The 19,046-nt window shown below is 36.9% G+C and overlaps 2 protein-coding genes across 2 annotated transcripts in view; both read left to right on the plus strand.

The window, feature by feature from the left end:
• The first annotated feature begins 253 nt into the window (after positions 1–253).
• Positions 254–19,046, plus strand: part of LOC139984552 (uncharacterized) — a 30,757-nt gene continuing 11,964 nt past the window's right edge. Inside the window, exon 1 of the mRNA XM_071998490.1 lies at positions 254–756. The gene's annotated coding sequence lies outside the window, so the exon portion shown is untranslated. The remainder of the gene's footprint in view (positions 757–19,046) is intronic.
• Positions 5,873–18,464, plus strand: LOC139984836 (uncharacterized). The gene is made up of 6 exons (XM_071998935.1): positions 5,873–6,665; positions 10,844–11,102; positions 11,846–12,858; positions 13,674–13,740; positions 14,887–15,055; positions 16,008–18,464. Exons 2-6 carry the CDS (start codon positions 10,865–10,867, stop codon positions 16,117–16,119), a joined length of 1,599 nt encoding a protein of 532 aa, XP_071855036.1. The 5' UTR covers positions 5,873–6,665; positions 10,844–10,864; the 3' UTR covers positions 16,120–18,464.

Below are 19,046 nucleotides of genomic sequence, written 5' to 3' on the forward strand. Positions count from 1 at the left end.
ATGCAGAACGTTATGCAGACGAATTGTAAAAACGTACAAACGTAACATAAACCAGGGAGCTGTTCCCTGCATATACACAGTATTTGCATGTACATAACGCCGAGCCAAGCAGTTTCTGTATCAGCTGACATATCACAAGACACACGATAAGGATTTTGATTAGCTCTTACTAACAAAATCAAAGCGGACTAAATTAGTCCGTCTTAAACTGCTGTTAACTCCTTAAAACAAAAACACTTCCTTAACCATCCAACATCGAGAATTGTAATTAGCATATGAAAACACAACATAATATAAAACGCTGCGTCGGAAAAGTCCTAACAACGCAAAGCGGACTAAATGAGTCCGTCTTAAATTTCTGTTCACACTTCAGATAACACTTCCCGAACCATCCAACATCGAGAATTGTAATTAACATATGAAAACACATCAGAGTATGTGGTCAAACCGTAGTACTAAATATGTGCAACGACAGTGAACGATATCGAGCTTACCCCGATGGATTATTGCCGCCATTTATCAGGAATTCCCCTCTATGTTGCAACTTCGTCAAAATACGTCAATACAAGCTGTATTGAAATGTACTATACTTGCATATAGACAGAGTACAGTTCTTAGTTTAGCCGCATGTAAATTGATACCGGTAATTCTTACAAGAAAAATTATTGTAAACTGTGTTTTGTTGCAGTTGTTATCTTTTTTGAAGTACACTATTATTGATATCAACCTTTGTGTTAGATCTTGACGATAGAATAGGTAAGTGAACATTCACTCCAATATATTTGTCAATGTCTGCCGTTTGTCATTTGCCATGGAACAGAAATCGTTCGATATATGCAATTGCTAGCAAGTAGATCCTCATTGGGAATCTGTACATTGTGTTCCATTGTAACGGCCGTATTCCATAATGTAGCGCGGAATTGGCTAGACTGGGGTTTCTGTTTGTACTGCCAGCAGCTGTCATACTAATAACATTTCGATCATGATGAACAGTTTTCCGCAATTTGATGAATTGAAAATCATTGATTTCTTATAGATTTCAACAGAATGAATCTGGTATAACTACTGAAATTTGAAACTTCAGCATAAGTACAAATCTGAATTTAAGTACCTTTCTTGAGTTGATCATAAGCGGGCATAGTTTCATTTCAAAGCATAATTGGAACAAAAATTGAAGTGTTCTAGGCTAATTCAACATCACGCAGGCGCGGCGGAACGGGAAAATTATTGGGGGGGGGGGGGGGCTAATGTGTGGAGACTATCTAAGCGGAGCGCCACCATCGGTTGGCGCGAAGCGTACAAAAATGTTTGGGTTTTTGAAACCCACAGATGGCCGGAAATGGCACTTTCCGAGTGTTTCATGCTGCGAATACCTAGCCCTAAAATATGGGTTTCAAGTCTGCAATTTCTCAGACTGCACGTAAAAATCTGTAAAAACATTGTAATTTGTATATTCGGTGGTTTTTTAAGAGAGTAGCTATTATACTAGTAGTGTACTCGCAAAGACGTTTTTCAGTGTAGTAAATTACTACTTTAAATGCAATAATTAAATAAATATTATAAGAAAAAAACAGAAAGCATTTCTTAATGTCAACAAATGGGTAATTCCAAAACCATGTGCAGTTGCCAACAAATTTCTATGAACCAAGCACCACAGTACAGGTGAAATGCTAATATTGTGTTTTTGTTCGTTTAATAATTGATTGCGTTTAAACATAGATCCATGTTCCACACCTTGCGTGTACTCGTAGTGTAAAGTGAGTAGTGCCTAAGACGAAGTTGTGTTGCGCTTTCCGGTACTCACACTCACTGCTTCCACTTTTCACGGGGCGTGAAGACGCGGTTGGGGTGACAATGTGGTCTATAGCCAGGGGACGGGCCGAGGGTCCCCCAGCATTTACTAAAATTATTACATCTATATAGTATACGTGTGCATCGGACAGATCGACAAGTGTATGGGCAGGTGCACGTTTCGGAGCCTTAGTAAATATTGGGGGGGTGGGGCTTATCATGCATTTGCCCCCTCAACTTTTTCATTGGGGCCCCCAAGCCCCCCCCCCGGTTCCGCCGCCACTGACATCATATCTATCTGGTTATGGACATATCGCCGGTTGAATATAATCAAATGTTTTACGAGGGAAAACAATTAAAAGTCACCAAAATGTACACGGGAGACAATGAAACGAGACTGCAGTGCAATGTATATGTGATAACAACATCGAAGCAAACAAAATAATGTTGTAAAGATGGAAGTAAGTGATAAGTACAAATGGAGTTCATCTAGCCTATATAAAACGGTTTCTTTTAGTGGCATTTATAGCAAGAAGTGTGATCAATTTAATACATTTTGAGTAAATATTGATAAAATACTAACCCAATGCAAACATTGTGTCTTTAGATTTTCTAAAAACGGGAATGACAATTTTTATAATAGAGGTATTATATTGTATGTCTTCCGATAACAGAGTTGTTGACAATTGACCATTCTAAATCATAAACGTTAAATATGAATCTAAGAGACTGATTTCGGTCAGCTTGCGTCTTTGATAAGCCAATGACGTGATTTCCTGCTTGCAGGAGGATCTAAAATACATACAATTCATACATACATATAATTTATGCTGAAATCGAAGTTATTATACTTCAAATTACGCAGCTAGGCGCATGGCTAGGGTGTTCAACCGTATTTTATTGAGCAAAACTTTATGTTTACAGCTTAATATGGACCTCTTTATAATCTAAATATGACTCACAGCACATCACTTGATGCATATTGGTTGATTTTGCTGGGGAAGGAACCCCAGCAGCCCTACATATGAGAGTCTGTTTTAATGACCCAAGTACCACATCCCTTCCCTTTATCCTTCATTCGCGCTTGGTCCTTCCACATAGGTGCAGCAAGGGGTGGGGAGGGGGGGTTGCAGTTAGCATGACTATATAAAAACGAACGGTAGGCTAAAGACTCTGGCAACTAGAAGAAACTGCTCTCTTTTTTGATAGTCAGAAATGGCAATATATTGTATAGTATATTTGTAACTGCACAACGATGATATTGTCATGACAAATGATGGTGTTTCATGGATATAAGAAGACCTGCCTCTTAGGCACATTGGCGTGTCTATCAAGAGGTATAACGGTAAGAGGATTTAGACGCAAACTTATGCTATCATTCCATTATTGTTACTACACTTGTGGATACTACTTTACGTGCGTATGGAGACCCATTTTAACAATAAATATTTAATTTCAGAAATCTGAATTTAATATTAGATATCTACAAATAATAAGAGATATCTAATATTCCAAACGTGCGTGTGTTATAACATGTAAACAATTCGGAAAAAAAATCCGAAGTACTGTATGTTTGACCGAGGAGAGGGGAGGAAACATGTGTCCTCATTCTCCAGATGGCTATTGCCCTGTATATAATAACAATATCGAACATTCGCATGAGCATAGCAGTACGAGTGGGAAGGTAGACACACATATACCTCATATATCTTTAGTAATTGACCCAAATGGAGATGTTGTGTTTATATTAATGACGACAATCAAGTTTTCGTGATGTGCGGAGCGTTGACTAATAGTGTCATTCAATGAACCAAATTTAGCATGTTCAGAGAAATGTCGTTCTCTGGTTGATATGGCTAGAGAAGAAAACCTTATGATAAGTAGATCACACGCTGGTATAAATATAAGTAGCCTACCAAGTATTGAATACACCTTGGGTAATTATTTTTTACTTTTTACGATTTCTTTAAGATCCTCGTTTCGTTCGGTATTTCTGTTGCGGGAGGGGGGGGGGGTGGTGGGGTGGGAAGGTAGGCAGGACCACCCAGGGTACTGCTACTGACTCTTGCATTTTTCACTTTTACACTCCCACCACAATGTCTCTTTGGCGCGATAACACTATATCTGCAAGTTTAAATGCATTTTGATATATACAAAGGTCATGACCTGCATGATGTAACTGAAATAGCAGAACGTGAAAGAAAATTACTGAACCAAGAACTTGCTGAACTAACCAAATACAAGGGTAAACTATACGAATTGCCAACGAAACTACAAATTACTCAACAGAGGCTGAATGAAAATGCCATGAAAAAGACAGGAAGATTGATAATCCAGTACCAGCGACAGACACACAAGATTAAAGATAAACTTGCAGATTGTACTACGGAACGAAAGAGGGGTTTAGAGGCCATCGAAAACAGAAAAAGAGATAACGACCGTCAGATCACTCAGAATTGGTACAAGTGAGAAAGAAATATGATAAAATCAGGAAAACAGCAAATCAAGAATATGACAACAAATCTGAAGATTTTATTAACAAATGTGATGAAACCGAGGGCGCACTCTTAACAAAACTTCGCAGCCTATATGTTAATTTGAGGAGTTTGACAACAGCAAAAGACCTGCTTGTAGGGCAAAATAAAGATGAACTAAAACAATTAAGAGAATTTTACGAACAGATTATTAAAAGATACGAGAACCTCACAACAACGACCTCATCTATTCTTGCTTCTAAAGACGATTGGACAAACGCTCACTGTATTCCTGATATTAGAGTAGCATGTGAACACCTTGTAAAAGAATTGAAAAAAGAATTCCCAGAGGTAGAACTTTTATCTGATTTCGATATCAGTGATATAACGAAGGTAATTAGAGATAACGTCAAGATTGCTCAGCATAAAGAGTCAGTGGTTGATGTTGCAGGAATCAAAGTTAGCGGTGTACGCATCACTGATATTATGACCAGAGGAGATGTCAAGATTGTCATCACTTATAAGGCAACTGAAGGTTACTCATACATTACTGTGTTGAACAGTAACGGTGAAATACAACGACATGATCAGATCGACATTGATATGGACATACCCATCTGCTTAATGTTTTCTGAATCCAAAGCTGTTACATGGGATGGTTGGTATGACATCGGTATTTACGATGTACGTGATGGTGCATTTAGCAGGAAGAACATTTGTGACGTCATTACTAGGTGGCCATCTGATCAGTACGTGACCTGTGTAACTACAGATCCTGTGACGAGTCATATTATAGTAGGTACTAACAGCAGAGATGTTTATGTATTGACTGATCAAATGAATCCCAGTCACATGTTTACATTACCAGATGTAATCGGTGCAGCGCATGATATCACTGTACATAGAGGTAGTCTCCTGGTCTGTGACAATTCGCGTGGTAGATCATATGCAGTCCGTGACCGGACAAATACCCCCCAGACAATAACCCCCCGGACGATTACCACCAGGAGAGATACCCCCCGGACAAATACCATCCCGGACAACTACCCCCAGGACAACTACCACCCGGACAGAACCCCCCCGGACAATTACCCCCGAGGACAAAACCCCCCGGACAAGTACCCACCCGGGCAAGTACCCCCTCGGACGCATACCCCCTAGACAATTACCCCCCTAGACAATTACCCCCCGGATAAATACCCCCGGACGAATATACCCCTGGACATATGCCGTTAACTTTAGGAGACGGATACAGCGACGGATACGCCCGTCTTTTTTTCGAGTTTAGTTTCCCGCGGGGCTCAACATATACACTGTTAAAAATATCTGTCAGTTTACAGACTTTTTTAACATAAATTTCCGGTTTTTTCCCATTAACCAAAAATTACTGTATTTTTACAAACAGTTTGTATTACTACAAAAACAAAATGTAATATAACCTATATTTTCTGTTTATTTAGAAAACAATTATTTTCTATTTTTTAACAAAATTTGACTGCAATCATTAATATTTTTACAGAAGTAACTGTAAATTAAAGTAACAGTTGAAAAATCCTGTTATTTACAACTTATATCTGTTTTATTGCAATAACATGATCGCACTGTTTTTTTTTACCATCAATTTGTATTTACTACGACAAAAAAATGTTTTTAAACAGAAACTTTTCATTTTTGCGGAAAAACAAATATTTAGTATTTCAATTAGCAACACTATAGGGTCCTTTTATAGACCAATTCATCGTATGTTTCTTCAAGCACAATCTGACTGAACAATATATGGGATGCGCTCATCTCGGGTGTGTGGTCCAGGGACCCGCTTCGGGCCCTAGGTTAGTCAATGTGTTTTCGGGACCTTTGGGCGATGCCCATGCACGGAAGCTCTGGGGTTTAAAAAAATTGTGATCATTATTAACTGTCTTCAATTGGCATTGAATGCGCACTAAAAAGACGAAAAACATTCTATTTAATTTGGGCATTTTTATTTCAAATAATTTAAATTTGAGTAAATGCCGATCGATTTCGTGATACAGCGAGCATGTGGGTGAGACAGATTGATGTTGTTAAAGGTTGCATTGGCGTGAAAAACAACGTACAGCGCGTATGGCACACCTAATGCAGTCCAGTGGTTTCGCAATGGCTCGGTGACCTAAGGTCACGGTTTCCACCTGGGTTCACGAGTGTAACATATGCATATTAACGTTTCCCGCCAAAATAACAGTCCACGGCCTGACGTATCAGTGCACAAGAAACTTTTTCAGTTATACGTACAATACAACAGCGCACCGAACTCCGACCACGTACGTACGTACACACTACTACTACTTGCGTCCAGCATGCAGTACACAACACCAGCTGCCTTTTCACTGATGACGCAGGAGAATTCTGCAATATTCGACTGAGGTGGGTGTAGTGGAAGTTCATTCAAGTTTTGTTAGCAAATAAGTTGGTAGAAACATTGACTATTCATCAATAACAAATTCTTAGAAGGTTTTTTCTTGCCGTTTCGGAAAATCTGTTAAATGTTTTTGTATAACGGATGCGATAACTGAGCTTTATAGTTATAGGCTAGGCCTAATAGCGAAGGGCCTAGCATAACGTTAGGCATCAGTGGCTAACGGTGGTCTTAGTCCGGAGCGATATTGATGAAATAAAATAATAGCCTAGGCCTATAGGCTTGGCCCATATACAATTTAAAAACTTAGGTTTTTGCTATTGCCTGTGCGGCTGTAGCCTAGGCTATTAATATTAATAGGCTACTTTTAACCGAATTGTTGATTAAGTTTAAGCCAACATTACTCATTAGCTTTGAAAACCTATGATACCCAACAAAGCTAGGGCCTAACAGTAATGCTACAGTAGTTTTACTGTGTGAGAACCAGTATGAGTTGGACTGAGCCTGTCCACACTACCAGTACCACAGTCTGTCAATCATTTTGACACAACCATTTGCATTGATTATGCATCTAGACAAAATCATGTGTACAAAAAGAAGCAAGTAGGCAAGAGCTTTCCTATATCTTGTACTGTAGCTGTACTCAGTACATGTTCAACTTCAAACATATAAAAATTGTGTAAATTCACTGTAGCTTTAACAACCGAAGTTAGTGCAAATGAAATTGGTGTGGGTTTATAAGTAGGTTATTCAAACTTTTCCAAATTGGCAGGGTTTTCCTACTCGTATTCTCATAGTTCTGTACGTCGTGAGACTAAAAATGTTTGTTGGACTTTGCAACATTTGCAAGGTAACAACACGTTCAGTGAGTGAGTATGTGGCTCATGGACGGCGCCATAGAAATCAAGCCAATTCTCAATTTCGGTGCTGTTTTCAAGGATGCAGATACATATTTTCAACTTTTACAGCACTGAAAGTTCATATAACAAGGAAGCATCGTAACCAGAGACATGTAGAGCAGTCAAACAGATTTCATTCTGTTAATGTACCACTGAAGTGTGCTATTGCATACTGTAAGAAAGAATGCTCTGATTTGCATGCATTTTTAAGTCATCTCAAAAGTCACATGAATAATGGTCAGACAGTTGAATGCCCGTATGTTTCATGCAAGAGAAGGTACCACAAAAAGGCAACATTTTGTGTTCATTTGTCTCGTTGCCACAGAAATTGGTGTGCAAAACGTGTGAAAAATGCTCGCAAAAGTTTCAGATTTGATGCTGTAATTTCAGAAACAGCAAATAATTATGATGTAGAAACTGGCAATGCTAATAAGCCCACTACTGCAGAAGAAAGTTTGGATATGGAATTTGGGGAAACTGAACATGACAATGTCATAGAAGTTGAGAGTAATTCTGATCAGTCAAAAGGGGAATTTTTGAAAAGTTTTGCATTATTTCTACTTAAGCTGCAAGGGAAACAATTAGTCCCAGAATCAACCGTACAAATTATTGTAGAGGAACTAAGAACCATACATGACATTTGCCTAGAATCTCTTAAAGTTAGGCTTACAGCAAAATTAAGGGCCGAAAACATTTGTAATGACCGTATTCATTCATTATTAGATGACCTTAACTTGGGAAATGAGTGGGATGTTGCTTTGGACAGTAAGAAGGGAGAACTGCGCTCAAAACATAGAAGAAAAGAGTACTTTAAGTCACTGAATTTTGTTTCCCCAGAAGCTGTTCCCCTTGGGAGGGATATTTCAGGAAAAATGCATTACTGTCATTATGTTCCCATCTTGCAGACAATTAAAGTTCTCATTGATAATGACTTGATTCCAATAAAATCAGACAGGAGAGCCCACAACATGCAGCTACCAGTGTTTACAGATATAACAGATGGGAAAATTTTCAAAGAAAATACACTTTTTGGAAGTGAGGAAAATGCATTGTCGGTTATTTTATTCCAAGATGCCTTTGAAGTAGTGAATCCACTTGGATCTGCCAAAAAGAAACATAAAATATTGGCTGTGTATTTCACTCTGGGAAACATTCCTCCTCAGTATAGGTCCCAGGTAGAGTCATTGCAACTTGCACTTCTTTGTAGAGAGGTTGATTTCAAGAAGTATGGACAAGAAAAAGTATTTAAAAGGCTATTAAGAGACTTGAAATTACTAGAAGAAACTGGTGTACAGGTCAAAGGTGGGCAAATTCGGAAAGGTTCATTGGCATGCATACTAGGAGATAATTTAGGCTCACACACTATTGGCGGATTTGTTGAAAGCTTTTCATCTAAACATTATTGTAGGTATTGCTTACTGAGTTCAGCTGAATTTCAGTCAGGTGAGCCATATGCTCTGGGAAAGTGCAGAAGTCCCACCGAATATGACAGATGTGTAGAACATCTCCAACAGTCTGGTGAAGATAGCTTTGAGGGTATTAAATTTAACTCCCTCTTCAATAATTTAAATTACTTCCATGTCTGTAATCCTGGCCTGCCACCTTGCTTGGGCCATGACCTTTTTGAAGGGGTAGTGGATTATGATTTGAAACTCTATATCGATTACTGGGTTAATCAGAGACATTGGTTTACGTACCAAGACTTAAACAGAAAGTTAGAACTGTTTAAGTTCACTGGTAGTGACATCAATAACAAGCCTGCTCAGATAAATTCAAATAAAAGCAGACTTGGTGGAAATGCAGTTGAGAACTGGTGTTTGCTTAAACTTCTCCCAATTTTGGTGGGCCAGCAAATTTTGGATAAATCTGACAATGTTTGGAAACAATTTCTGCGTTTAAGAGAGATTGTTCAGCTTGTTTGTGCTCCTCAAATATCATGGGATGAAATTGTTTATCTGAAGGTGTTAATAGAAGAGTACCATGAGGAAAGAAAACAAATCTTTCCTGATGTGAAGCTTAGACCAAAACATCACTTTCTTTGTCATTATCCAGAGTTGACAGTTAAGTTTGGCCCTTTAATCAGAGTGTGGACACTGAGGTTTGAAAGCAAACACTCTTACTTCAAACGGTGTGCTAGGAATTGCCATAACTTTGTTAATGTAACACATACGCTGTCAGAAAGACATCAGCAGCTGCAGGCATATAATAGTGCAGGGAGTATGTTTCCTGAAAAAAATTTCATTGAAAAAGGTGAGCAACTAAATCCTGAGATTTTTAGTCCTGAAATTAGGGCTTCCCTGCAGTCAAAAGAGTTACAGGTTGATTCAGCCACAGTGAGTAACAAATTAAAGGTCTATGGTACTCAGTACAGTGCAGGTTTGTTTGTGGCATGCAAATGTACAGATTCAGTCTTGCAATTTGGCTGTATTCTGTTGACTCTTTTATGTAACAATGATGCATTTCTTGTTGTTAAACTGCATAATGCTACCCTTCTTGAGGAACTAGGTGTGTACTTGCTGCAACCATCAAATGATATAGACTGTCTGAAGGTTTCAGAACTTTGTGACTATTATCCATTGTCAGCTTATCCAGTTCAAGGAAGACTCCTGCTTCCACTGAAGCATAATTGTTTCCACTCATGACTTTCTCAACAATGATGATGGTATTTGGCCATGGTATGAATGTATGTGCATGCATTTACCTTGCCTCATGTGTTCAATATGTCACATGTTTACACAGGGTCCAATACCGTACATTCAGCATATATCGTTCTAAGTTGTGTATGTTTATTGCATGTAAGGCATATATGCAGTTTCCCCAACAATGCTTCAAACATCATATAAACCTATCAAATATCAATGCTGGTGCTTCTCTGAGAAATTTTAGAGCATTTGGATGAAATGTTGCACCTAGCCTCAATTCAACAATTTATTCATTTAGTTCTGTTTTCATGTGAGTGAACACTCACTCCTCACTTGGCCTATCATAGTCCACCAAATTCAAATTTTGGGACTGCATTTGCTATTTAATACATATTTATTCAGGCTTTATAATGTACTGAGTAGTTATCTTTCCTTGAACAAAGATCTACATTCTTGATAGTGCAGGAAAACAAAGTAATCTGAGCTATAGTAAAGGAATGGTCAATGCAGTGGTCATTATTTATTGCTTGAGCCATTGTGTAAAAATAGTATAGTTAGTATTTGTCAGTTTGAGGTGTCAACTCAATAGTGACAGACGTTCACATTAACAAAATCAGTCAGCTATATGTTTCTTGCTGTTGGCAGAGTGGTTTGTGTTGATTCAAAATGGAACTGTCAGATACATCTTCAGATGATACTGTTCTTCTTGGTCCAATTGAGAGTGCTGTGAGTGATGTCTTTCCACTACTGCCCACCTACAAGATTAAGGAGGTGCTAGAACTGCTCATAAGAGCAGGAGTTGAAAGTGTTGCAGATTTAAAGTATGTTACAGAAGAGGATCTCCAAAATTTGAAACCAATTCAGCGGAGAAAGCTTTTGAAAGCTTGGTCTACAAGGGTTGAAGGTACTGTATCGTCCAGACCCCAGTATTTTGTACATTTCTTTTAGTAGGCCAATTTAGTGTGCACAGCACAGTACTTGCAGAGTGAGGAGGCAATATGTGACCTGGAAACTATCATGTTTACCAAAAGGACAAAAAAATCACTACCAAAAGTCATTACAGTTCTGAAATGAAGAGTTTGTGACTAGATCATGCTTGAACAGCCTACATGTAATCTTGCAAGTTTATCTGCTTTATAGTTGAGGTAATCATTCATGGACAGTTGAAACTTTGCAGTGTAAATATGTACAAGACTCTAAATTTGTAATTAATAAACATTCCAGTGCTTTTATGTCCACACATTCTCATCCTTGTTTTCAGATAGACAGTGTTTTCGTTGTGCCAATGGCATACTGTACACTACTTGTATTCTGTATCAATTTCAATTGCAGTTGTTTAGAGAAATGAGGAAATGCAAGTTTGTTGGCTTGTAGCTAATGCTTTCATATCATTGTAAGACTGGTTATGTACACATGTGGCAACAAGAGACTACACTAGTTCTTACATATTTCTTGGAAATTTAATGTTTTTATTCATTGAAAACATTTCTGTTAGTTTTAGAGGTAGTCCTCGCCCCATTTCATGAAGAGTTACCCTCAGTCTTAGTTTGATTTATTGCTAACTTATGTTCTACATATCAAACTTGACTGAGCATAACTCTTTGTGAAACAAGGCCCTGATGTTCAGTTTTTCCTTTTTTTCGCCAGCTACTACCCCAAGTGAACTAAATCACCAACTGGAGTTGGGAATGGAAGATTTTCAACTAGTCGGATCAGTTGCTTCTTCAGAGTCATCCAGCTCAAGTCCAGGAACTCCTACCTCACTAAAGAAGCACTGGGTGGAAACTTTTACAGTCCAGTGGAACAAAATGCCTAAGAACTTAAGTGATTCATTAAAGAAATGTACAAGGCCATCACCAAGAGACAGAAGGGAAATGATACGAATAATATGTGATGACATCATGAAGAAAAATCGCAATCCGGGCCGTAAGAATCTTGCCATTATTTCAAAAACAATTGTTGATTCTTACCCAGCAAGCTTTAGAGATGACATAGGCGGGGAAGTTATTGGAGATGGCTTTGAATCTGTACTTAAGCAAATGGAAAACAGAATCAACAACCTGAGGCGGACTGAAACATATCTGCCAGGAACGTCTTCATTGACCAGCACATCAGATGATGAGTCTTCAGAACAGAAGCCTAAGCGAGCAAAAAAACGAGACTCTTATGGTTGTCAGAACTGGCAACCAAAAGGGTTGCCAGAGAGGGAAGACGAAACATCTCAAAAAAGGAGAACCCTTGAACTAAAGGAAATGTATGAAAATGAAGATAAGTGGGATGAAGACATCATTCAGATGAACATGAAACTGTTGTATTTCACTATCCGCACAATGATCAATACAAACAGCATAACCCTCATAGGGATAATAGAAGAATACCCATTTCTCCTGGAAAGCATTGGTATGATGAGCCACTTTCATGAATTGGTTGGTATTGAACTGATGCCTACTCTTTCTAAATCTTTAGATACCAAAGGTCAGTCTGTTATGCACTATTTGAGGAAAGTTGCTACCAAAAAGCCAGCTTTAAAAGATGTTTTTGATGCCATAGAAGTTGCCAGAGCAGAAACAAACGATCTTACTCCTGAGATGCCTGGATTAATCTGGCTACTTACTTGCTACTTTGGGGAGAAAGTAGATACCCTGTTGTACCTATCAAAGGTGAGTATTTCTATAAAGTGAACTGATATTTTTTTTCTATTTCATTTATTTGCAAAGGTTGTCATGCTGGTAAATTACTTGGCAAATATTATAGCAAGATAAGGTTGAAGACTACAGTAAAAAGTGCAATTTCACCCTGGTAAAGTTGAACTAACCATAGATTAGTTGAAAGCCTCATTTTAAGCAAGGGATGGCAAAGTGGGGATTTTAAGTAAAATTTCAGTGTCACATTGTTATAGTCTCTGTAGTGTTATGTTGATCAGCCTTTCAGGACACCTTACATAGAGTTGCAAATCAGCCCCATGACAACAACCTGACTATGCCACAGGTGCAGAATATGTTCTTAGATCATGCCAAAAGCAATGTGTGTACTCGAGGTGTAATGCCACATGTGTTCTTTTAAGTGTGTTTATACAGACTTGGTCAAAATGTGTGCTGTATATGGCCAATAATTAAACATTATTTAGTAATGAGTAGTCATGTAGACTGCCATCATGATGGCTACTGAAGTGAACTTTGACCTACACTAAGGTGACAATTAACTGCTATATATATATATATATATATATATATATATATATATATATACATATAACTGCTATATAATATCCTAACTAGGGCCCTGTTCCATACAGAGTTTTTCTTTGTCTTGAGTGTGATTTAAAGTTAAACACAGACTGAATCAAATCTAAGATTGTGGGTTACTCTTTGTAGAATGGGGCCCAGATCAAATTGTTATCCAATTTCTGCCACCAGACAACTTTGTATAAGTTTCAGGTTTTAAAATACAAGTTGCACATATTTTACTTTCCCAGGAGACAAGCAGTGATCAGGAGGCTGTTTCTGGCTTGAACTCTCCATCACCCTGTAGTGTTGTTTCGGGTAAGCTTCTTGAATGTACATTTCGGGTGTTTCTGTTTACAGAGCTTTGTTATTTTCATCAACAATATTTAAGCACATCAGATTTAAAGTATCCCTTGGATCCTGCTCAACATTTTTTTTGAATACTACTGATTGTTTTACCAAGCCTGTCTTTTCCTACCATTGATCCCTTGCTAGGCTCAGACTAAAGTAGGAATTCCTGTTTCTTAATTCAAATGCAAAGTCTTCCTTTCCAAATTGTGCAATAGAGGTATATACTTATCAAAAGTGTTCTAAATGTGACATGGGAATAAATGTACTAGCTTTCAGTGTGGTAGATACTTGTTAGATACTGAGAAGCAGTTTGCCAAGATTTAGTATAATGTGATATTTAGATGAAAGAGAAGATTCATTTATTGAAGTTACATCTTCTGGCTATGATGGGAAGTGGCTCTAAATATGCCACAAACCATTGTCAAAATTTAGGGATTAGTCTGGCGGCAGTAATTTAGACTCAGTTTGGTGTAATGGCATAAGCAATCATCCAACTCTTACTTGGAAGCATCAGCTAAATCCTTCAAATCTCTCATTCAGGTTGGTTCAGAATGTTAATGTCCAGTAGTAAAGGTAAAAATGTAACAGAAACATTGTTTTGAGATTAAAAGAATGACGTGTACATATTTATGAATTAGTATAGAGGGTTTGTAGTCAGAATGGGGTAATTGCATTTGGCCTTTCAAGTTATGCATAAGGTTTGCATAGAATCCAAGATGCAAGGCAATAGATAGATGACCAATGATCTTGTTTGGTGTGATACCTATTCTTACAGAGGCAGGGCAGAGAATTTTTTTCTTCCAATGTGGGGGAGGGGTTGTCCACTGATTTAGGCTTTGCATCATTCAGTGAAAAATCAGTGGGTTCTGCTTGCAATTCACTTTTGATCTTGTCATTGCAGTTTCTAGGTTAAGTGTTTAATGGACATACCTTTTTTAAGGTCCCTAAAATAGTTACTACTCTTGAGAATGTTACATGATAATCCTTCAGTAAAAGAATGGAAACATATTCTTAGTCCGTAACAGCACTAAAAAAAAATTCAATTTCGGAAAATAATGACAAAGTGAAACTCGGATTGACATTTTTATCTTTGTTTGAATATTGATATCACAGGAACCACACTGTTGGCCGGGCGGAAGTATATGATCGCAGTTGACAAGGTAGTTGTCAATCATCTTATTGCTGATTTTCAGAGTGCCCTTGCCTACCTCTTTGCCACATACTATGTTTTAAACATTCAGTATCCTGCAGACAGCTGTGTGACATTGGAGTTCATCCAGAGGTAAGTGTTAATGGAATATGAATGAATATTTGTACAGTAGTGGTTATAGCTGGGATTGGAGTTGTAACTCATGGTAGTGTTTTCCTTGTATAGTGTGTTTCTACCAACACTTGGGAAAGACTTGAACCAGTGTAAAATTCAGTTGAGTAGTTACACAAGTAAGTCATAATTTGTCAGTCTAGAGAGAAGATCATGATCCCAACTTAGAATACCATTGAAGGTACTGTTACTTGAAATTTGGTCATAGTCTAACTTAACAATTATTTACCTCAGTTTAGATGAACTGCTGCAGTAGGTGTTTAGTGTTAAATAGTAACAGCATCATTAATTTGAAGATCGTAGAATATTTATGCAGTGACATTTGTAGAGCCTTAGTCCCATCAACATTGGGATTAAACTTGCAACAAAATGCACAGTTGAAAAAGTCGATCCTGATCGTTGCTCCAAGAAGATCAGTGTCCTATTTCCTTTCAACTACAATCCACCTGCATTTTGTCGATTTTGAAGTTGATTCTTGTGTTTCATCGTCAGACTTTGTTTAAAATTTACTGCTTGTAGAATTGTATAGATGGGACCCAGGCTTTAATCCTTCAAACTGTACATTCCAAATTGATTTCATGGACAGTCTTCTTGTGGAATTGACTGTTATAAACAACAACTGTTCTCTAAAAAAAAGTTATAAAAGAATTGTGAATTAGGAAATATGCTTGAAAATGTTTTGACCACAATCATTATGACTTTCATAATTATAAATACAAACTAATATGAAAGCAGTGTGAGAAGCCATTTAATTTATACCTGAAACAGTGAAGTGAATAATTAATGTGCAACAAATTTTCAGAAGTATCATGTTTTAAAGACATGGTTTTCTACTGGTCAAGTGTCAAGGTCAATGATGAAAATATTAATTCCCACCAAAAGTAACAAAAATCAACTCTTTTTTTTTTGGCAGGTGCTTTGTTGGAATCAACCCACCCACATCAGGAAAAAGTAGGAAATCCTCAGCCATAAATCCCAAAGTGTTGTCTCTTTTGGGACATATCAAGGATGAGTCAACAAAGTAATAAAAAAATCAAACAGTGTAGTATGGTGATCAGTGGACTTATTTCGAGTTTAGTTACTACAGGAACCATTTAGAAACGTTTGTTTTTTTGTTTTTATTCAACTCATTTAAAATCAAGTTAAGATGGTTACTTCTGGCTGGAACCTCAATGTCGCCTTTAGCCACTCTTAGTGTTTCCTTCATGTATATAGACATTCAGCTTATATGTAAGGAACGTTCAGGTGGATGATGTTTTTATGTACTACGATCAGTACTGAGTACACAGACATGAAATAATCTGCACCCCAATCTCCATATTCTGTGCCTCTAAAGCAGAATGGTTTCAGATGAAATTTTGTTTTAGATAATTAAAGAGAACTGAAATCTATGCATTTTCATGGGCTTTGCATCACATTTTCTACCTAAGGTGGACTTGAAGCAAGCAGGAGATGAGACTGTAGAGTTTGTTTATGGAATTCTATTCATTCATGTTGGCATGTTATTCAGACATATAAAGTATTGATTAATATGAAGTTCTATTACTAACACTATATTGTTACACCTGCCTGCTAAAAGTTCACTTTTGATAGTAAATGTGACACCTTCTATGACCTTACATTTCAAATTGCCCAAAGAATTGACTGCAAATTTGTGCCCCCTTCTATCCTCTTCCTAGAGTGCTATTCAATTGAAGAAAAATTTCATCCAGTGGATTTCCTGATCATAGCATGCATTAAGGCAGTAGCCACAAAAGGAAACTTTCTAATAAGTATAAATGTTTACAAGGACAATGGGTTCATTTTAATACCAGTGCTCATGCACATTGAACCATTCCTTAAATGGTGAAATGTTTGCCATTTTTCGTTTTCAGTGGTGAGTTTATACTATGTGATATTATTTAAACTACTTCATTTAAAAAAAAGTGTGATTACAGTGTGTAGTGCCACAAAACTATACTAACGTTTTTTCGTTTTCAGTGGTGAGTTTATACTATGTGATATTATTTAAACTACTTCATTTAAAAAAAAGTGTGATTACAGTGTGTAGTGCCACAAAACTATACTAACGTATGCTTGTCTATTACTGTGTGTAGTGTAGGGTCTATAGGAATTGCACTGCCTATGCATTAAGACCAAGTTTTCCCTTTCTACATCCCCTACCCCAGTGAAATACTCCATCAAATAATTATTAATGTACTTGTGAGAATATCCATTTCTGGCTGGAATTTATATTTTAGTCTTGGTATTCATAGACATCTGGTTTGGAATTGACAGGGCCTGAAGTTTATATTGGCATGCACCAATTTTTTCAACATTGAAAAAGAGGTTTACTGTTTCAGTTTTGGACTTTAAGTTACTTCCTTGTTGATTTACTAAGTTCTGTGTTTTTAGTTTCCATTTTGACATTTGCATTGCATAAATGATTGCATGTTCATGATATCATGGCTCAGCTTTATATGAAAATGTTTGAAAGTTGTGTAATAATAATTAGAAAGTTTGAAGCTTATAACGTCAATTAACCCTTAAGCCTACCATGTAATAAGGTTTTGGCTAATGATTGTATTCCATTTGAAATGACCACTTTGGGATAGTTTCAGGGTGTTTGTCGTCCCAAACTGGGGTCTTCCACTTCATGGGTTGAAAAATAATGTTTGAAAGTGATATACAGAAGATGATCATATAGTTGTTGTTGAATAGTTGGTCATAAGGCACATGCCTTGACCAACTCTATGGAGAATTTTTAATACTGTGAGGAGGTTGACATAATATAGTATATGATTATAAATACATTACAAGGATATTATTGTATGAAAAATCTTACTTTAGCTTAATATTCGGTGAAGAGCTTTTTGCAGTATATGCCATTTAGAAAGTTTATAATTGCAGTCAGTTTGTAAAATTAAGGGTCACATAGTTTGTGGTTTTTTTGGGCAACTTAATTGGCCCTAACCAAAGATAGCAACAAATGAAGTAGCTTTCAATGTGTTGCTTTTGGTGTAAGGTGATCTTACCACCTCTTGAGAACAGTTGCAAAACCTGTATCTCTTATTGTTCCTATACAGACTTTTGTAACTGGTTTGTAATTGCCTTGGCCTGAAGTTTGTGATATCAGTCACCAGTCTTTTCTCAAATCTTGAAAAGTAGAATTATTGTTTCAGTGTTGAAGTTTAAGTTCTCTACTTGTTGTTTTATAATTGAGTTTTTGTGTTTCTAGGATCTACTTAAGAAGCTTTTAGTTTTAGTAAAGTGGTGAAAAGTGATAGGTTAAAAGCACCTTTGTATGTGCATGTTTTTGGGGAAGACCTCACTCCAAGATGAATGAAGAAGTTGTGTAAATAAAGGGTGAAAATAAACATGAGCATTTCAACGTACTTCTACCGTATATTTTTGGCGTATTCCTTAAGTATGTACTTACTTTTTGTAGAAACTTTGCCGTAAACTAAGACGGATAAAACCCATCAATTTATTTTAATTGTCAATATCAAATTTTCACACTTATGTTTCTTTTTTATGGAATTGATAAACCATTAATAATTCACATAAAAAAAATTGTTAAAGGACAGATTTAGTAGACAAACACGTTAAAAGCGTCTGTAAAAAAAAACATAAATTTGAATTTTATCAGAAGATTTAAGCAAATTGACTGAACGATTAACATCAAAAACTTGTAAAAAGACAGAATTTAGAAGTAAAACCGTCTGTAAAAAAACAGACAAAAATTGTAATTTTATCAGACAATTTGGTAAATTAACATCGAAAACTTGTAAAAAGACAGAATTTAGAAGTAAAACCGTCTGTAAAAAAACAGACAAAAATTGTAATTTTATCAGACGATTTGGTAAATTAACATCGAAAACTTGTAAAAAGACAAAATTTGGTAGTAAAACACAATAAAACTGTCTGTAAACAAACAGGAATAAATTGTAATTTTATCAGAAGAATTCAGTTA

This window comes from Apostichopus japonicus, chromosome 17 (assembly GCF_037975245.1).
Source record: "Apostichopus japonicus isolate 1M-3 chromosome 17, ASM3797524v1, whole genome shotgun sequence".
Classification (NCBI taxonomy): domain Eukaryota; kingdom Metazoa; phylum Echinodermata; class Holothuroidea; order Aspidochirotida; family Stichopodidae; genus Apostichopus; species Apostichopus japonicus.